The sequence below is a fragment of the Podarcis liolepis genome, assembly GCF_965112155.1.
Source record: "Podarcis liolepis genome assembly, chromosome: 17".
Taxonomy (NCBI): domain Eukaryota; kingdom Metazoa; phylum Chordata; class Lepidosauria; order Squamata; family Lacertidae; genus Podarcis; species Podarcis liolepis.
This window is the reverse complement of record NC_139571.1, coordinates 34,795,976-34,816,169: the sequence shown is the minus strand read 5'-3', so window position 1 is coordinate 34,816,169 and position 20,194 is coordinate 34,795,976. Positions and strand designations below refer to the sequence as shown.

The 20,194-nt window shown below is 42.8% G+C and overlaps 1 protein-coding gene across 1 annotated transcript in view; it reads right to left on the bottom strand.

Annotated features, from left to right (window-relative positions):
- Positions 1-20,194, bottom strand: part of LOC310696207 (transient receptor potential cation channel subfamily V member 6-like) — a 35,112-nt gene that overhangs the window by 13,767 nt on the left and 1,151 nt on the right. Inside the window, exons 2-7 of the mRNA XM_083481428.1 lie at positions 7,070-7,167; positions 5,721-5,843; positions 4,918-5,058; positions 4,414-4,512; positions 3,302-3,477; positions 2,440-2,586 (exon numbers count right to left, since the gene is read on the bottom strand). Of these exons, the coding sequence (XP_083337554.1) occupies positions 2,440-2,586; positions 3,302-3,477; positions 4,414-4,512; positions 4,918-5,058; positions 5,721-5,843; positions 7,070-7,167 (784 nt within the window). The remainder of the gene's footprint in view (positions 1-2,439; positions 2,587-3,301; positions 3,478-4,413; positions 4,513-4,917; positions 5,059-5,720; positions 5,844-7,069; positions 7,168-20,194) is intronic.

Sequence of the window (20,194 nt, the reverse complement as noted above, 5' to 3'; positions counted from 1 at the left end):
ACTCTCTAGGGCTAGTTATAGCTCTAAATGCATAGGAGATCTGAAACAAACCGATAATGAAAAAGAAAGGGAAAGAAGGACGACATTGTGCAAGCCAGAGCGGCGTGCTGCAGTGTTGGGTGTGGTCAAAGACCAAGGCTGCATATGTGAATGTGCTTCCAGCCACGTTCCATAGTGCCATTTCATGTTTATGACAGTGCAAAGAGGTCAAAAAAAGAAACTAAGGTACGGTGATGTCAAATGTCCCAAATCATACAGGCGAGCTGGTTGATAACAGTTGCTGCCACAAAGCCATTTAACAGGCCTATTGTGCGAGGAGTATTTCCCATGTAATAAACAAGCCATAGAATTTAATGGGAAGACGGCCAAGCAGCATATGGAACTTTCACAGCAGGGTTTGCAAAGTCTTAACAGGCAAACCATTTGTTTTTCAGGGGCAACAGAGCTGCGTTGCCAGAGTTCAAACCTGGAAAATTAGGACTACAAAGCATGTACTGTATCATTGAGCTGTAGTCTTAAGCAGTTGCAGTTTGCAACAATTATACACACACACACACACACACACACACACACACACACAACTTTTTTCAAATGGGGTTTTCAGTAAATCAATGGCCAAGGCTTCAGAATAATTGGCTATTCTCAATAGCTTTGCAGCTTAGGAGCCCTTGTTATTACTGTATTTTCAGGCTCAGAGGCCAAATCCAAGGCGCTGCCTCTGACCAAACCTGCGTTTCCGCTTCTGAATTTTACTCACGGGAAGATTCTGGATCATATGAAAAGTGACAGTCTAGCCCTAGCAGCCACCCTAGCCCTGTTGCAGCTTCCCAACAGCCTATACTGAATGATGGGCATCCTGGGGAAAAAGAAAGGTTGCAGTATGTAGTGGGGTTCTTAGGAGGCCAGAGGGGTAGAAGCAGTTTGCAGTGGGAGGAGGAAAACAAACAGGAAAATAAAGGACCAATGACGCTAACTTGGCCAAGTGTCATGAGGCTAGATGTGTGTGCATTAAGGCTTCATTATCCCACCGAATCCACTGCAATTAGTAATGCGAGCATTTCAGGCAGCTTCTTGGATCTTTAAGAATATTTCACAATGCAACTTACACAATGCAAAGCCCCAGAATACACAACTGCCATTCCCTTCCCTTCCTAATGAAGGCTGGAAGACAATAGGGGACACAGGGCCAGCTTGCTACAGGCTGAAGGCTACTGTGCAGGGGCTACTCCTGTAACTCTTAGAGGTACTTGAGACATTTCAAAACAGACTTTTTTTCTTTTGACTTGAAGAAAGCACTGAACTTTGCTACGATATCTCTAGAATTCTGTTCCGAGAGGAAAAGCAACGTAAAGCAAGGAAGCATGCCTATGTGTTTGAAAAAGAACTCTGCATGCCGTGCCGAATTGGCAAATTTAACGATGGAAATTAAGAGATCAAGAAGAGGCAGACTTTAAGGAGGAGTGGAAACCTTTTGAGGAATATTTAAAGAATTGTTGTAAACATGTAAAAACGCAGGTAGAATTTGAATGAAGAACAGCAATTGAATACTTGTTGGAGAATGGTGTGGAAAAGATAAGGTACAGAATATTAATAATATGCAGCAATTTTAGAAATTACGGGGGAAACCATGGAGGGGGTAGAGGGGAAGTCGAATGTGAAACGAACGTGTATCTGGAAAGTACAGTGGTACCTTGGTTCCTGAACAGCTTGGCTCCTGAACGCTTCAAACCCAGAAGTGTTCCTGTTCGCAAATGTTTTTTGGAAGACGAATGTCCAATGCGGCTTCCAGTTGAGTGCAGGAAGCTCCTGCAACCAATCGGTAGCTGTGCCTTGGTTTTCAAACAGTTTCGGGAGTCAAACGGACTCCCAGAACAGATTAAGTTCAAGAACCAAGGTACCACTGTATGTATTAATTTGTAAACTTTTGAAATTCAGAAATATATATATATTAAAGAGCTCTGCATGCCGGTAACGCATAATTCTGTCCTTTCCCAAGTTGGTATTTCTGGACGTTAAAAGAACATCTCCATCAATACAAACTGCTCAAACCTTGTAATGCTTTGGTAGCCAATATTGTGCGTATTACAGCCTAATTAATTTCACGGAGAAAACAGAAAAGCGCACAGCCCATTTAACCTGGAAAGCTACACTGTCACCTGCAGCTTCAGCAATGTTCCAACGGACAGTTTGTGTATTTGCAGTGCAAGGCTGCATTCTTTCACTCTGTCCCACAAAGTTGAAGTCCGTGATGCAAATCCTGTTCTGGAATCCCACCACTTTTCCTCCTTCTTCCTTTCATCAGCTGGCCAAGGAAGTCCTAAACACTGTGGATTGTACGAACAGCTGGGATAAGGACCACTCAGATTGCTCCTTCCATAATACCAGCGCAAGTCCTCTTTTCCACAAAGAATAAAAGAAAGTATCTGAGCTCCACAGTACCTCTCTTCTCTTGGTTGAGACAATAAGCTCTAGAAAAGGCTGGTCTTCGTTCCAGGAGTCAATTTCCGTGAGGTCGTAGAAAATGTTGTTAATGGGCCCAAAGGACCACATCACATGCTTTCGCTTCTGCATAAGGTGCTGGAACATCTGAAGAAAGACAGCAAGGGTTACAGAAAATCCAAGACGTGGTGCTGGACTGCTTGGGTTGGAGGACAGAGCTTATTGTTGTCATTTGGGTGAAAATTCATAGACCCCCAAACCTACTTAATTTGCACTTCCTGAAACAATATTTGAACTGATGAAACAGAGCTACCTTTGAAATTTTTGTACTTGTTCACCTAACTGGGCACGAGCAAACCTGGAAGCCAAACCCGGTGCATAATTAATCTACTGTACACATTTCAGAATACAGTGGTACCTCGGGTTACATACGCTTCAGGTTACATACACTTCAGGCTACAGACTCCGCTAACCCAGAAATAGTGCTTCAGGTTAAGAACATTGTTTCAGGTTGAGTACAGAAATCATGCTTCGGCAGCACGGCAGCAGCGGGAGGCCCCATTAGCTAAAGTGGTGCTTCAGGTTAAGAACAGTTTCAGGTTAAGAACAGACCTCCGGAACGAATTAAGTACTTAACCCGAGGTACCACTGTAGTTGTTTTGCAATGATCTTGTTTACCAATCAAGTTTTGCAAACTGGAGTGAGGTAGGAAAGGGGATCCACAAATCACTAAAATTTATTGGTTGTGCAAATAATTTTTCTACATGTGCCCACAAATTTGAAATTCCATTTGCTTTAAAATAACTTTTTTTCCCCCCCTTCAAGGTGTCTCCCACATTGATTAGGTGGACTGTGTGCTCACCACAGTGTTGCCCTCGACTCCAGCCAGTTTGAATGGAGTGAGGCCTTCGTGGTTTTGGATCAAGTCGAAAGGTCCCACGCCAGCCTCTCGTTTGTCGTAGGCAAGCAGCAGACTGTACATCTGGCAGGCAAAGGTCCTGTTGGGTTGAAGTACCAGGACATGAAGAACAGTGTTACCTGAAATGGAAACAGCATAAGAGAACCATCTTCAGGGAACTGAAGTTATGAAACACAGCAGTTGAGTGACAATGCTTACTGTGCGAATATCAGATTATTTGGTAAAGCTCTGCTCAGATGTGATCAGTAGATTTAAACCAATGGAAGTATTTGATTAAATCAATGTTAAACTGATGGGGCCAATTTTAAAGATTGTGGCTGAGCACCGCCTGGCATTTTTTTGAGGCTATTTCAGCTGTGGTATGTCACAGGCAATGAAAAATAATGCACTAAAAATGTCCTTTTTAAGAAAGAATAGAAACTAGAATTAAAATTGTAAAGAAAAACCCACTTCATAAACAAGATAAATTTCACCTGTATCATCCTTTGTCTAATAATGGGCTATTGGTCATTTGTCGCACACTTGTAACTGGTTCATTGATCGGGCAAATATACACATATAAAATTGCCACCTCCTCAGTATATGAACACTTTTGTGATATGCTGCTTTATTTTATTTATTTAATTACATTTCTATTCTGCCCTTCATCCAAAGCTCACAGGGCGGTTTACAATATTAAAACACAAAAATACAGAACATAGTAACAAATGAAAACAATACCACCCCAGTTTAAAAGGTCATAGATTGTTTAATCAGCTTAAGGCTAATTAGTATTGAGGGGCTGGTATGTAAATATAAATTGCCTGATCCATGAATTGGTTAAAAGCATGCAATCATTATAGCAATGCATGTCTTAATCTAATAACAACCCTCTTTCTTAGACAAGGAATGGTGCAGGTGTGATTTGTCCGGCTTACGGGTGCGTTTGCAGATGTCTTCCACCTCAAATTTTAACTCATTGGCTTCTACCATGATCAACCCCCCCCAAAAAAAATATTTGCCCCATTTTACTAAAAAGAAGAAATTAATTCTCCTTCTGACTGCAGGTCTCTTACCTAGAGAATCTTGTGCCCTTATATCGGCTCCATTTTCCACCAAGAGGCTCACAATTTCCTCATTTCCTGTGCAGGCGGCAAAGGATAAAATATGCTCCCCTGAAGAGGAATACAAGGGACAAAACAGGATTAAAACAAGACCCAAGCCTTTGGAGGGGGAGGGGATATTTCTCTGAATTTTAGTAATTAAGGCTACAACATTTGGCTGGCTCATTGGTTGAACCAGCGTTTGACAACCTGGTGGCCTCCGTTTGACAACCTGGTGGTCTGAATGTGGAACACTCTTCCAGGAACACTCTTCCAGGAGAGATTCAGTGGCCATCCTTGTTTTACTAGCAAACCAGAGGTTTCCGGCCCTGGGAGGAGCGTGGGGAGTGTCCGCGCAACACATGAATGTGTCAAGACACGGAATTTGGAAAGCTCTGCTAAACCTTGTGGGGCACAACATTTCTACCAGCTACCAGAAGCAATCCCGTTCTCTGGAGAGGCCTATGCAAATCATACCAAAGTAGAAGAGGCTTTTGGGGTTGCGCCTGAAGAAGAGTCCCGTGGCTCGAGGAGTGGAGATGTGAGCCCCTTTCTTGACCAGACATTTCACGAGGTTTATATTCTGATTGATCGCTGCAATGTGGAGAGGTGTTTGTCCTGCAATTCACATTAAACAAACAAAGCAAACCTTCCGTTAAACACTCGCACCAGGACATTCTCTGCACCGATCCTGTGGGAGTGTTACTCTGTCAATTGCTAGCAGACTTGATAGCAACATTTTGTTTTTCGGAGCCATTAAAAAACAACATGGGTAAGTTTCACCTAACCAGCCCTATCAACAGATGGCTACTAAAGGAATTGCATTTGTGCAATTCCCCCCTTTCCTCCTCCTGCATCCCCCAAATTTGCTTGAGGAGTTAAGAGAACCCCTTGGATCAACACATGGGGTGGAGCAGAGAGGGAGATCCTTCCATCTGGCAAGCTGAAATGCTTTCACAAACAGAACAATTGGAAGTGCACAACACTGAATTCCACCCCATGCTTCAGAGGATTTATTTAATGAGAAAAATAATGACCCACATCTTTTGAATCCTGTATTTGGGATTTCCATCTCTCTCTAAAACCATTTCCGCTGGCTGAACTTCTTCTGCACTACCCTTTATCAGCTATTGCAAAAGCAAAAGGACAAACTTCCACTCATTGTCATACATGCATTTTATCTGTTGTTATCCGTTTCGCATTATGATACGAGTTTGCAAATATTACAACTGCTCATCTTTTTCTATGCGAATTGTAATCTGCATTTTGACAGCAATTACCTTCATAGAGTTCTGACGTCATCTTTTCATTAATGAGTTCTGGAGCCAGCTCCAGGAGCACCTCTGCAGCTTCCGTGTTATCGTAGAGAGCAGCTATGTGCAGGGCTGTCTCCCCCACCGCTCCTGCGCAGGACGAGAGAAACACAAAGGTCACCTAAGACTGAACTGCACTTGGGGCCGAGCTAGACATCTATGCATCCAGGTGCCTGACTTGTTCACATTTAAGCCCGTGGGTGGATGAAAAGTTCTATTTTTATAGTGAAAAGGAGACATGTTGAGTGAGTGAGTGAGCAAAGTTACATGCTCCCCTCCTCAAATTCCATTGTTTCAGACACTTTTCTCCCAACTCAAACTCTGGTAGAGGTGGGCAGAAAGAAGAGTGTCTGTAAGTCAGGGATAGTCAATATGGTGTTCATCAAGATGTTGTTGGACTACAACTTCCATCATCCTTGCCCTTTTGGACTACAACTTCCATCATCCATGACCTTTGGCCATGCTTTCTGGAGCTGTAATCCAGTATCATCTGGAGGGCACCACATTGGCTACGTCTCGTTTGTGACAGGGAGGGGACAAGGGATGGTTTAGTTCCCCCCGCACATATGCCCCCTTTTGCTGTGAAAATTAGACTCTCTGACCCTCCCCCCTTTGTGAACATGGTGGCCATGTGACCCAAAAAGGGGGGGGGCTGTTTCCCCTATCCCTCTAGTTTGGCTTGTAATTACAACTAAAGCTAAAGAATGTACCCAAGTGATACGGGGTATTTGAGAAGTGTTTCACCTTAGGGCACCAGCCTAGATAGTACAAACTAGGCTGTAGTGCCAATGCAATTGGACAGAACCAAAGCTAAAACATTGCAGCTGCTTGGACTAGATGACCCTCATGGTCCCTTCCAACTCTAAAATTATTTGATTTTATGATAGGTCAAGGCAATTTATTTTAATGTGGCTCTTCAGTGGACCCTCTCATTGGTAGGGGTCTAGGATAAGTATAAGTAAAGGGACCCCTGGCCATTAGGCCCAGTCGCGGACGACTCTGGGGTTGCGGCGCTCATCTCGCTTTATTGGCCAAGGGAGCTGGCGTACAGCTTCTGGGTCATGTGGCCAGCATGACTAAGCCACTTCTGGCGAACCAGAGCAGCACACAGAAACGCCGTTTACCTTCCCGCCAGAGTGGTACCTATTTATCTACTTGCACTTTGACGTGCTTTCAAACTGCTAGGTTGGCAGGAGCAGGGACTGAGCAACGGGAGCTCACCCCATCACAGGGATTCGAACCACCAACCTTCTGATTGGCAAGTCCTAGGCTCTGTGGTTTACACCACAGTGCCACCCGCGTCCTAGGATAAGTACCTCTTTGCAAAACATCACAGGCACCTTCCGAGATCAATTTCCTGATGAGCTGGACATTGTTCTCCTTGGCAGCAAGAAGGAGTGGAGTCTCCCAGATCCTGCAGATGAGAGAGAAAGGAAGAAGAAAAAAACTGTTCACATTTTGCTCCAGTGAGAAATTAGCTCTTGAAGTTCAAGACTCCTTATGGGGGCTGACAGCATATGCTCTCTTCACAAGGATGGAAGGAAAGGGTGTGAATGGGAAGGAATAATAATAATAATAGGTATGATCCTGTGGTGTTTGCAGAAATCCAGAATCTAACAAAGGAGAAGAGGAAAACACAACAATCCATATGGCGAATGAAGAGTCTTATCAGCTTCTGCAGTAACTATCTGAGGCCACACAGGGGCAGTACAGAGGCAGAAGAAAGACGCAGATTCAACAGGGTTTTATGGCTGCAATTAGTCTTTTGCCACAAACTCAGCACTCTAGAAACTAGTAAAAGTATTATGGGGTTGGCTTTCATTGGCCTAGTTTGTCAAAATAAGGAAAACCTCAAATGCACCTAACCGGGGTTGTTATGCTCCAAGAGGCATTTTTTTCAGCAGTTGTGGGGTCAGTCATTGTGATATGCATTACAATTTAGTAGCTGTTTTATATAAGCAGCAATAGGGTGACCTTTACCCTGATGGAATTATAACTACTCTGCTATTGAACATGCTTCCCCAGGCTTTCTTTTTTTGATTCCAAATGCAAGGAACAAAAGTCTTCATGAGTTTATGCAACTTGGGAGGAATTCCACCAGCCAGCCATCCTCATGCCATACAGTTCCACAAGCAGCAAGTGCACAGATATCAGGCAACTGGCTCTAACTGGCTTTAAAATCTCAGCAGAAGAGGGTCAAGGACTGTCAACAAGATCAAGACCTTTAAACCCATGGAATGGCTAGGGAGGGAGTTGGAGGAAGGCCAAAGAAACCCCTGCTTTACCCCACTACAAGAGAGAGGGATCCGCCTTCCTGTAACAAGAACTACAAACCTTTTATTTATGCAGTGTTAAAGGTTTACACACAAACAACAGGGGGAAATGAGCAAACACAATCAGCGTTCATTCCTAGGGGTTCCAACACCCTGAGGATACAGTGGTACCTCGGTTTTCGAACAGCTTGGTTCATGAACAACTTGGAACCCGAATGCTGCAAAACCGGACGTTGGTGTTCCGGTTTTCGAACTTTTTTCGGAAGTCGAACGTGCTCCGTTTTGAGCCCCCCTGTGTTTCCTGTTGCACTGCTAATTTGCGTCCGTCCCCCCATTGTAATTCAAGCCTTCTGTTTCCAATTGCAATATTCTAAGGTGATATTTGGAGATTATATTTGGTGCTTTTGTTTTTGCTATTTATTTTGCATTTTTTGTTTTGAGGCTTTTTCAGTTAATTTGTTTTGTGACTGTGTGGATCCCAGTTCAGCTACTGACTGATTGATTGTGTGACTGCGGAAATCGATAAAAGCCCCCCCCCCAACAATGACTATCATCGGTGCAGGTAAGAAAAAATAATAATTTTAATTTTTATCATCTACAATGCTGTTTTATTTATTTTATAGTACAGTACATTGATTATTGCTTTCATTTTATGGATCAATAGTCTCATTAGATAGTAAAATTCATGTTAAATTGCTGTTTTAGGGGTGTTTTTAAAAGCCTGGAATGGATTAATCCGTTTTGCTTTACTTTCTATGGGAAAGCACACCTTGGTTTTGGAATGCTTTGGTTTTGGAACAGACTTCTGGAACGGATTAAGTTTGAGAACCAATGTATTACAGAAGCCCTGAGAGTTAATAGTTTACAGCCATTCTGCTTTCTGGATAAGAAATAAATGAAGTATACACATACCAAAATCATGGGCGTTATGGCCTCTTATGGCGCTGTGGTCTAAACCACTGAGCCTCTTGGGCTTGCTGATCAGAAATTCGGCGGTTCAAATCCCTGTGACGGGGTGAATTCCCATTGCTCGGTCCCAGCTCCTGCCAACCTTGCAGTTCGAAAGCATGTCAAAGTGCAAGTAGATAAATAGGTACCGCTCCAGCGGGAAGGTAAACAGCGTTTTTGTGCGCTGCTCTGGTTCGCCAGAAGCAGCTTAGTCATGCTGGCAACATGACCCGGATAAACTGTCTGAAACTGTCTGCGGACAAACACCAGCTCCCTTGGTCTGTAAAGCGAGATGAGCGCCGCAACCCCAGAGTCATCCACAACTGGACTTAACTGTCAAGGGTCCTTTACCTTTACCTTTACTTTTAATGACTAGACAGAGCTGGTCTCGTCTCCCTCAGACCTTTCCCCAAATGTATTATGGTGATGAACAAAGCACTTCCCTTTAAACGCAAGCCGTTTTCAAGTAATAACATTTATCATCTTAAACATCACTTTCAGATGGAGTGTTTCGCATACATTATCTCACAGTGACCTTTACGGCAACCCTGTGGCATTATCAGTATTATTATCACCCTCATATTACATGAGTGGTTTGACTAAGACCATTTAATGATCTCACGATGGCAAGGGGAGGATGTAGCGCCCTAACTTCAGCTCAGTCTCTTAGCAACTAGAGCAGCTGAAACCCCTTTGTAGCACTGGGCAAGTCATTGCTTGCAATCCTATGCACACAACTTGGGAATAAGCCTATTTTTTTTGTAACTTAGCGGGAATTTCATAACTCGCCATTCTGAGCCATGGACACCATTTCAATAAACTCTTGTTCCTTAGATTTGCCTTGACCGTTAATTAAGTGCTTTCTGTGAGTTTAAATGACAGCCAACTAAATGCTTATAAACATAGCTGGTGTTGTAGGAAGTAGTCCTAAAATTTCCCCCACAGAAAATTGCTGAGGGTCTTAAAGGTATAGGCAAAGGGACCCCTGACCATTAGGTCCAGTCGTGACCGACTCTGGGGTTGCGGCGCTCATCTCACTTTACTGGCCGAGGGAGCCGGCATACAGCTTCCGGGTCATGTGGCCAGCATGACTAAGCCGCTTCTGGCAAACCAGAGCAGTGCACGGAAACGCCATCTACCTTCCCGCCGGAGCGGTACCTATTTATCTACTTGCACTTTTTGGGGTGCTTTCGAAGTGCTAGGTTGGCAGGAGCAGGGACCGAGCAACGGGAGCTCACCCTGTTGCGGGGATTCAAACCGCCGACCTTCTGATTGGCAAGTCCTAGGCTCTGTGGTTTAACCCACAGCGCCACCCGCGTCCCTTAAGGGTCTTAGTGGGCCACTGAATGATTTTTCTGCCTGTTGTAATAATTGAAATGTACCGTGCTAGATGCTGAATGATTTTTAATTGTTGTTGGGTTTGTTTGTTTTTACAGACATGCCAAAGACCACCTGACGGAAGCTCTCAGATCACTGATGGTCTGTGGACCACTGTTTGGGAAAGACTGTTGAAGGTGATGCATGAGTACTTGTGGATAGCTCACTTGCTTAGACCATAGTGATGATAATGCCAAGGTCACAGGTTCAATTCCCTTATGGGACACCTGCATATCCCTCCATTGCAAGGGGTTAGACTAGGTGAGCCTCAGGGTTCCTTCCAGCTCTACAATTCTATGACCATCTATTTTTCTTCCAGTCAACAATCGCGGCCAGGAAAGCCACAAAAGTACAATTCTTTTACAAAGCGAGAGAAAAGAAAGTAGTAAGTGATCCTCGTTTTCACTTTCCCTAAAAGTCTTTGAAGGGTTTGTTGCAACAGAATGCTACAACCGTTGCTACAACAGTTTCTGCATCAGTATAGATAATAAAGCCAAGAAAACAACATAACTAGTGTTTGCTTTCCAGCAATAGCGTTGTAAAGGACAGTGACTGGGTTTGGATACAGGAAATTCACAGTAAAAAAGAAATCTAGGAAAATCTTATCAGCTTCAGCCTTATATGGCTTTAGGAAAGGTAAATTCCAAGTTTCGTGTTATACTGAATGTTGCAATACAATTCACGGTTATTCAAACTTAGCAAAATATGTATTTAAATAAAATATTCAGGGGAGGGGCATTTAAATATTATTTTGAGGGAAAATATATGTTCCTAGTATGTATTAAAATACATACCTCAGAGTACTTACAACAAAAATATATTTTACATGTAAATTATGTTACATGAAACAAAGATAGAATCAACTACACTGCCCCCATTTGGAGATAAACAAGAGTAATGGTCTTTTTTTTTTACCCCAGAAGCCCCCCACTTTGACAATGTAACAGATGTGTGCATATCACAGAACAGAGAATTTGCTCATATTTGTTAATAACCTTATCCTGTGAATATCTGTCCAGAATATTTGCATCATCGTTGTCTAAAGGACTGCATTTGTTCATTGTTCGTTATTTCTACCCATCAATGCAATAAAAGTCCACACACCAACAAAACCTCTGATCTGGTTCTAAATCTATGCAAATCTGTTCCGACTTTATGGTTTATTAATTTAGGAGGGTGGTATAAACATTTAAACAGATAATTGGTCTAACCTCCAGGAGTATTTACTATTGCAGCTCGAATATTGTGTATTTAGGTATTTCATTCTTTGTTGAATAAATAGACTGATAGCCCACTGGGCAGGGCTTGTATCATAGCTTGTGTCATGCCACACCTTGTTTTGGGGGTAAATCACTAATAATAAGCATTATTATTATTTTAAATCTTGGGGAAATCACAGGGATTACTTGGATTAGTGGAAAGTAGACAAGACACAACCCTGAAGGATCATAGTTCATAACCGATATCTTTGCCATCATACTTTATTTTTAAGCAACTACTTGATGGGGGTACGGTGAGGGAGTTGTGTCTAAGTTAAAATAACTAGGACCCCAAGTCAACAGTGGAGTTAGAAGCTCTGCAGTTCATAACAGAACCAACACAGTAACTATTGGGATGTCCCATCTTAAAGTTTCCACATATACTGAGGGAAGACTTGCTCTGCATATTCAAAAGCATCAGCTGGCTCCTTGTTGAGTTTCCTGGCACCTGACCAGACAAACTCTTTGGCACCATCGTATAAATAACTGTAAACCAGGATTTTATTATACAATGTAGCACTCTTCCTGGAGTAATTAAAATCACTTGTCTGCAAATGCCAAAAGCCAAGTGAAACAAATCAGAAAAGCAAAAAACAAACTTTTGACATCATAGGCAAGCAGTGCAGTTATGGCTCCCTAAGCCGCACCTACAACCTGACAGTGGGGTAGCAGATGTGTTGTTAACATGAAGCCCACACCAGTTTCCTCCACCAAGAAAGCAAATAAATAAATAAATTGCACTTTGCCAGTACAGAAAAAGGAACGTCTAAGTTCCCAAGGCTTGGAAGGCAGAGCCTGATGATGCTCTGTGGTTTCTTTGTTCATTTATTTACTTTAAGAGAGTTTTCAAGCATCTCTTTCTGTTCAGGAATAGGGTATCTGCATCCTCCCACATCATCCGGTGTGTTTCTGTGCCCCTATAAATGGCAGCTCACGTTGGGAAGCAGGAGAACAGTGTTGCTACTACACGTTTCAGAAGGTAACTCAAGGCGGAGATGCCATCTTCAGCGGCAGCCCTGTGTCTCGATATGTAGTTGTCCAAATAACACCTAGTTCGAAACCAGGTTATCTCCTAGATCTATTTGCAAAATGCTACATGAAACAGTTCCAGGTTTAGATTTATTCTGGACAAGTAAACCAGTAGGCAAGCCTCAGAGCAGAACCTTCTGCTTCAGTCTGGAATGAAAAGCCTAACTGGGAGCAACGTGATTCTGGTTGGAGAGTGTCCCTGGGAAAGAGAAGAGGAATTTTTGCCAGTCAGCAAGGTGCTGGCCATCAAACAGGAACCCTTGTCAGTTTCTGTAATTAGTAACTCATCAATACAATGGCATTTATTTATTTATTTCAGGTTTTATGGCAATGCTAATAATCATTGACCTATTTATTCACTTTCACGGTGCTTTTGAAATGCCTGCAGGATAAGCAGTCTTTGGGGACATTTGAGAAACCAGGGTTGTCCCTAAACTGCAAGTTTGGGCTGTTTAGATCTCCCGTAAGGCCTGCTTTCCCATAAGGAAACCTGTGAGCCGAAGATAATTTGACACACAGAACTAGCGATGATTCATTTGTGGGCTGAAACTCTGCGATCGTTGGGTCTTCCTTAAAAGATGACATTCCATAGATGGGCTTCTGCCATGGAATCCAAGCAGTGGGCTTGGGGTTTGTCTCTCCCAGATAAACCATGAGAGGTAAGCCTAGATCAGGCATCCCCAACCTTTGGCCTTCCAGATGTTTTGGATTACAATTCCCACCATCCCTAACCACTGGTCCTGTTAGCTAGGGATCATGGGAGTTGTAGGCCAAAACATCTGGAGGGCCACAGGTTGCGGATGCCTGGCCTAGATTAAACCTTGGCTGAAGCTTGTCATTTGCCTGGAGTGGGATAAACCACAAGCCTGGGTTCAGATATATGCTTGACTTTTTATTTTCTCAGACATGGTGAGCTGGGCCTGTTTGTGAGTCTGTACTAGAGAAAGGCATGGTGGTTGCCAGAATACGACTAATTTCTCCCTCATTCTAAAATTAACTGCCTTTCGCCAGCATTGTTCTTCCAGACTCAGTGGATTGGTTTACGGGACACATTAAGCCAAACCTTGTTTTAGGTGGGAGCAGCATAGCAGTGAAAATGTTTGGAGCGGAGCAAAATGGTTGCAAAGTGGTGTCCGAACTCTTGCGCAAGTCATGTGAACCAGGCACATGCCTTTCACACGGGAGTAACTGGGAGGAACAATAAATACATCTTGAAAACTGAAGGTGAAAGAGGTCAGTCTTGGCCCTGGAGATCACTTAGAACAGGAGCTGATGAACCTGTGGCTCTCCAGAACTTGTTGGGATTCCCAAGCTCCCACTGGCTGTACTGGTTGGTGCTGATGGGAGTCAGGAACCCAGGCTTGCGGTTTCACTCACCTAGGCAAGCCATCAGTTGCAAACCACAGAACAGACCCTTGGTTACAGCTTGCTATGTTAGAAGAGAGAGTTAAGCCATGAGCTCAGGTCTGGATGACAAACTAAGCCAAACAACAGCTTAGCACAGCATAGCAACAAGACCGCCAGGGAGGAACAAAGCAGCCATGGTCTACTCTCTGGGTATCCCACACATTTGCATGCTAAGCAGGGGTTTGGCCTAGTGTTACGTGTGAACCAGGTAATTCATGATTGCAATATTTTCAAGTCCATAGCTCTTGTCCACTGATCAATGTAATTTACCTTCCCCAGCTTTCACAGACAAAGGCTACCACAAAATAAACACCTACTGTGCATTACCAAGAGCAGTCACCAGTTTTTATCCACTTCTAATTAACAATGGGAGATAAACTGTATTCATCGGCTTACAGATGAAAGGTTCTCCCTATCCCTTTGTAAATCACCAGGATGACCCTGCCCCAAAGCATAAAACAGTTGGTTTTGTGCTTACAAAAATCACAGGGATCTTTATTTTAATTGCTTTGTAAACTCTTCAAATGGAAAAAAAATAGATATGGGTGAGACTAAAGAGAACCGGCCACACCCCAGATCCTTGTAAACTAACGCAAATACGTGGCATTGCCAAGATAGGCAACTGAGAATAAGACTTTGAGGAGCGCAATGATTTTTTTATTGCCACATGTATGGAATTGACTGCTCTTGGCTTTGTGTTGGGGAGCTTATTCCAAACTCCTAGCCATGCAACCCACATTCCAGCACACACTATATAAATTTAATTTACGAGTTTCATGTCTTTAGTCTGGTCAACACATGCAGCAGAATGGGGTGAAAGAATTCTGGGGTGATAGGATGGACCTTATCGCTAGAGCCTACAAGTGGAGGAATGACATTTTTTTAAACCTCCCCTGTTTTTCAAATTTCCTGGAAATAAAAAACCAGCACAAACAGGCAAGATATCGGCTAGAAACTCTTACTCTGCTGCTAGACAGCTGTTTGCAGGGAGGTGGGTTTTTTGGGGGGGAGGGGTGTATTCAAAATTGGTATCCCCCACATACAATAATAATGGATACAGACCATTCTACTAACTTATCATCCTGACATTTAATTATACAGTGGGCGCTGCTCTGGTTTTGCCAGAAGTGGCTTAGTCATGCTGGCCACATGACCCGGGAAAACTGTCTGCGGACAAACGTTGGCTCCCTCAGCCAGTAAAGCGAGATGAGCGCAGCAACCCCAGAGTCGTTCGCGACTGGACTTAACTGTCAGGGGTCCTTTACCTTTACCTCTACTTACGTGCACCTCTGGTTACGGATCCTTTGGGATACGCACACAGCAAACCCGGAAGTATTTTTCCCGGTTTTACCGTGCGCATGCACAGAAGCTCTCTACTGCACCACACGTATGCGCAGAACAGGCACATCCGGTTGTGAAAACCTTGGAATCCGACCGGCGCTCCAGAACAGATCTCATCCGCAACCAGAGGTACCACTGTATTAGACTTATGTCACACTGTTTTAAACATCCACAGACTTCTATTACAAACAAGTATATCCTGATTCTAAACACACATAAAATCTTCCAAGTGTGGTTGTGCATAGAAACAGCAGCCATAAATAATGATCAGGAATAAGTCTCCTTGAATGGAGTGAGACTTCTCAGTTGACATGGTTGGAATCAAGCTGAAAACTGAAGAGGTACAGAATGTTATAGGCATCACCACCCTGTAAGCAAAAATAAGTTGCATCGTTGACTCTTCTTCCTTATTAAAGGTCTGTACAGTGATAGCAAATTGCAGGTTAGATGTGGGTTGAAGGGCCAACTTTCGGGTTGTATTGAGATAGCATGGGGAGGATGTTGGCACCCACAGCCTTTTCCTAAATGATTTAGAGGAAAGTCTAATGAACCCAGATGGTCATCTCCCAAAAAGAGGTACCAGAAAGACCCCTCTTTTGCTATATGTGGATTCGCTCGTTCCAGACCTGATTTGAAATACCAACAAATGAAGTTCTCAGATTACTGTTCCGTACAAGGGTTATCCATCAACTATGAGAAATCAAAAAATTTCATTTTTGAGAAAAGATATTCTCCTTGCAAATGGGCGCAATCTAGAGCTGACTAAATGCTTCCAGTACCTAGGGCTCTTGTTTCACCACACAATGTCCTGGAATTGCCACTGGCAGACTATCTGTCAGAAGGAGATGAGCAAACTTGCTATACTCCATTTATTTTTCACAAAAGGTGGTCACTAAGTTCCATCAGCCATAAGGGTCTTTAACGCGAAATCTGTTTCCCAACTCCTTTATGCTTCAGACGTCTGGTACAATGGTCTGTTTCCTAAGTTAGATGAATTCCAGGCCAAGTTCCTTCGGTCCCTACTTCAGGTTCCAAACTGTGTCCCTAATTCAATTCTATTGTTGGAAACAGGTGAATGCCCAAAGCGTGGTGGGCTGCCTTGAAACACTGGCTAAAGATCTCAGTATCTGGCCTGGGGAAGGGATCACTTTTTCATCTAACCAATGAGGAGTCTATCAGCTCATGGTCGAAAACTATGGCCCAAAAAGCCTCCTCAGTTGGTCTTTCACCATCCTTTTTACATCATCTGGACTACAGTATTTCCCTCAAATTCCTGAGGAAGAGGTTATGGGATATTTCATACAACAATATTCACTCTAGATCTTATGTAACCTGTGGACCATTTGCATCTGGAATCTGTAAAGCCATGATTTTCAGTTACCATCGTATTTCATTTATCTGTCTGTACCTAACTACCGCCAATTGTTCTCCAAAGCCAGACTAAATGTATTTCCATCAGAAATACTAAACAGCAGACTGTCTGGTATCCCTTATCAGAACAGGCTCTGCTTATGCTCTCAGAGTCTTGACTCTATGAAGCATATCCTACTACACTGTGAGCAGTTCAAACAAGCCAGGGATCAATTAATTAAACCCCTATTGGTAAACGTAACTGGAAAATCTGAACCTTCTACCTTAAGTACCTCCTTGGAGATATGTCAAATTATACTACCCTGGCCATGGCTAAGTTCCTCTCAAAAGTAGTAAGAAATAGAAACCTACATGCTCTAGATAAAACATAGTGACTGCCTTGGAATCCTTTCCCTGTATTTCTGTTTTATTTTGCTTTTGAAAATGTTTTTGTGGTTCTTTGGACCGAAATAAAGACAGTGTGTATGTACTTATACCATAAGTTTCAATACTACAGCTCAAGCGCGAAAGACAGAGAACACAATAACCTCCTTGCTGGTTCAAACTACTTCAGTCCTGTATCCTGCCTCTGGCAGAACACAATTCCAGGCACATCTGGGGAAACAGATACCCAAGATGCTGATAACCATCTCTCCTCCCCTGGCACTCATGTTGATTGGGAATGGTCTTCAGATTTCTCTCTAGAGTGATTCAGATGAAGTAATATTTCTAAGGAGTACATTTCTCTTTCTTGCAATATCTCCATTGCTATACCACTCTTGGCTTTTGAGTCAATATAGGCAATATAGGCAGCCATGGGGGGGGGGGCATTAAGTTCAGGTTCTAAAATAACTTAGCTGCAATCTTTGTATTAAGAACATTCGCTCATCAAGGCATAAAGTAAGTCGTCAAGGTGTTTTTAGTGTCACTTGTGAACAGGACCAGACCAAGCCATTTTTATCCCTAAAGAGGAGTTTACTCAAAATGGCACTCCGAGCCCTCAGTAACTCAAGAGAGTGCAATGCAGTGGGCAGTTAGTTCTCTTGCACAAGCCTCATGGAAATGAGCACAGGCTGTGCAAGAGAATGGCCTAGTAGATAGGTAGGTAGGTAGGTAAGTAGGTAGATATCTTTATTGTCATTGTCCCATGTAGAACAATGAAATTGAAAAAACTACATAAAACTACATAAAAACTACATAAAATTACTACAAAACTACATAAAACATTCAAAAATCCTAAAAACTCTGAAACTCCATTTTAAAATACACTATACTATAGAGACCCCTTATGCTGCGTTTAGAACCAGAATTGCATTTGCGTAGAAACTGTTTCTCAGGTGGCTAGTCCTAGCCTTTATAACCCTATACCTTCTTCCAGAAGGCAGAAGCTGGAAGAGATCATTTCCGGGGTGCGTACTATCCTGCGCTATCTCTGCCGCTTTCTCATGGCACCTGGCAGCATAGATTTGATCTAAGGTGGGAAGAGTGCACCCAATTATTCTCTCTGAGAATAATTGTAATGAGCCAAACCTATTTATCTCCAACTCAACTGCTCTTAATAACACTCAAAACCTGACACAGCCACCTCAGCTTGCCTCATGACAAGGCTGACTTTGAAAATGCCCTTAAGAAATGCACTCTTAGCATTGGAAACAAAAACACTTTCACAGGAAGGCCAAGGCTGTTCACCATTTTCTTACAGGAAATCTCTGGCATCACTGCAAAGCATCAGTTCATTTTTTGCACAGCCCTGAACAAAACCAGCAACATCTGCATCCCACCCTTCCCTATTAAGCTGATGTCTCTTTGGCCTATTGAAACATGGCGATGAAAACCTTTTAGGGAGGTGCGAAAAGCAACCTCAGGCAATCAATTTTCAGCACCATGAGACGGTCAGCTATTGAATTAATAATCAAGTCGTCTTTACAAACAAGTTTTCAAGACACCTTGAGGATGTGTGGTCCTGTTTTGATAAAACAGAATGGTTTATGAGTACCAAACGGATCAACGAAGATGCTTGAGAGGAAACATCTTGAATAACTGCATACCTACTCGGAACAACACACATCTGTTTTGACCAGGTGCCTATTGCTGGATTGAGGTGGTTTGCATTTGGATATTCTGTCTCAGTTACAAACACAGTCTCGGGTCACCCTTGGTTGGGTAAAGAAATTATGAATGAGACATAACTAATTTGAAGGGAGATGAAAGAGAATCAGGTTCTGTTAAACGCTCACCCTCTTTAAAAAAAATAGACATGTTCTGGTTGCCCCTATTGATTAGGACATTCTCTGATTTACTGATAGCTGTTCCCAGTAAATTGTTGGTCTCTATTTTGGCTTTTGGAGTGGTTTGAGGGAATGCATTTCCAAAACTTTATCACTCTATATTGAAAGAATTGCCATGCTTCTGTCCTCTCCTGCCAGCTCTTTAGAAGTTAAACCTCCAAAGTAGGCGCAAACACATACTGATGCTAGTACATGAAAATGCAGTTTCCACACATACATAGAGGCAACGTGAAAGCGCTGCATCCTTTCCACCAACCCATAACTTGTTATCCAGAGAGTAAAATGTGTTTTGAGTTGGAGGCAGCTCTTCTGTAACAAGCACAACCAGATCTCTTGTAAGAGCGAACTTTCTTAGGTCATTAAGTTGTTGTTTTCAAAGAGAAACTGTTATGATCGGCGCAGTAATGCACCCTCTTCCAGAAGCCAGTGCCAGCCAGCAAATGAATGCAATTCACAGGAGATTAAGAACCTCAGGCAATGCACAGGAGACACACAAAACAAAACCCCTCAGGCAGTTATATTTGGTGTGAGAACTGATTGTGTTACAAGTACATGAGTGAGCTGACTTCCATCTAAGGAATGCTGTGCAGTATAATCTGTGAAGCACTGCTTTTCTCCTGAGGCCAGACAAGGGAGGACTGTAAGGGGACGGGGATCTTCAGATCCCCCCCCCCAACAATGTGTCTCTGCCCAACTCAATACACTATGTATTCAATGCAATACAACAGGTTCTATTAAATGAAGTTTATTAAGTGGATCCAAATACTACGTATGGTACATGGCAAAAATTAGGTCAATTTATTACCCCATGGGATAGCTCAGTCAGTACAACATGAGACACTAAATCTCAGAGTCATGGTTTTGAGCCCTGTGTTGGGCAAAAGTTTCCTGCACTGCAAGGCGTTTGTTGGATGACCCTCATGGTTCCTTTCCAACTCTACAATTCTGTGAGTCTATCAGACTTTGGGAAATGTGCATTATCATTATATTTTGTGCTGATAATTGATAACATTAATATGGTTAGTATGAAGTATGAATGTATCCACAATGTTTTGGGTGCTAAAAACAGTTCTGTTTAGACCAGCCTACCCAGATATCTAGAAAGTTGATGTGTTTTGTTTTTAGTTTTAATTTTAAAATGTTTTAAGTAGTTGTTCTTAACTGGTCTT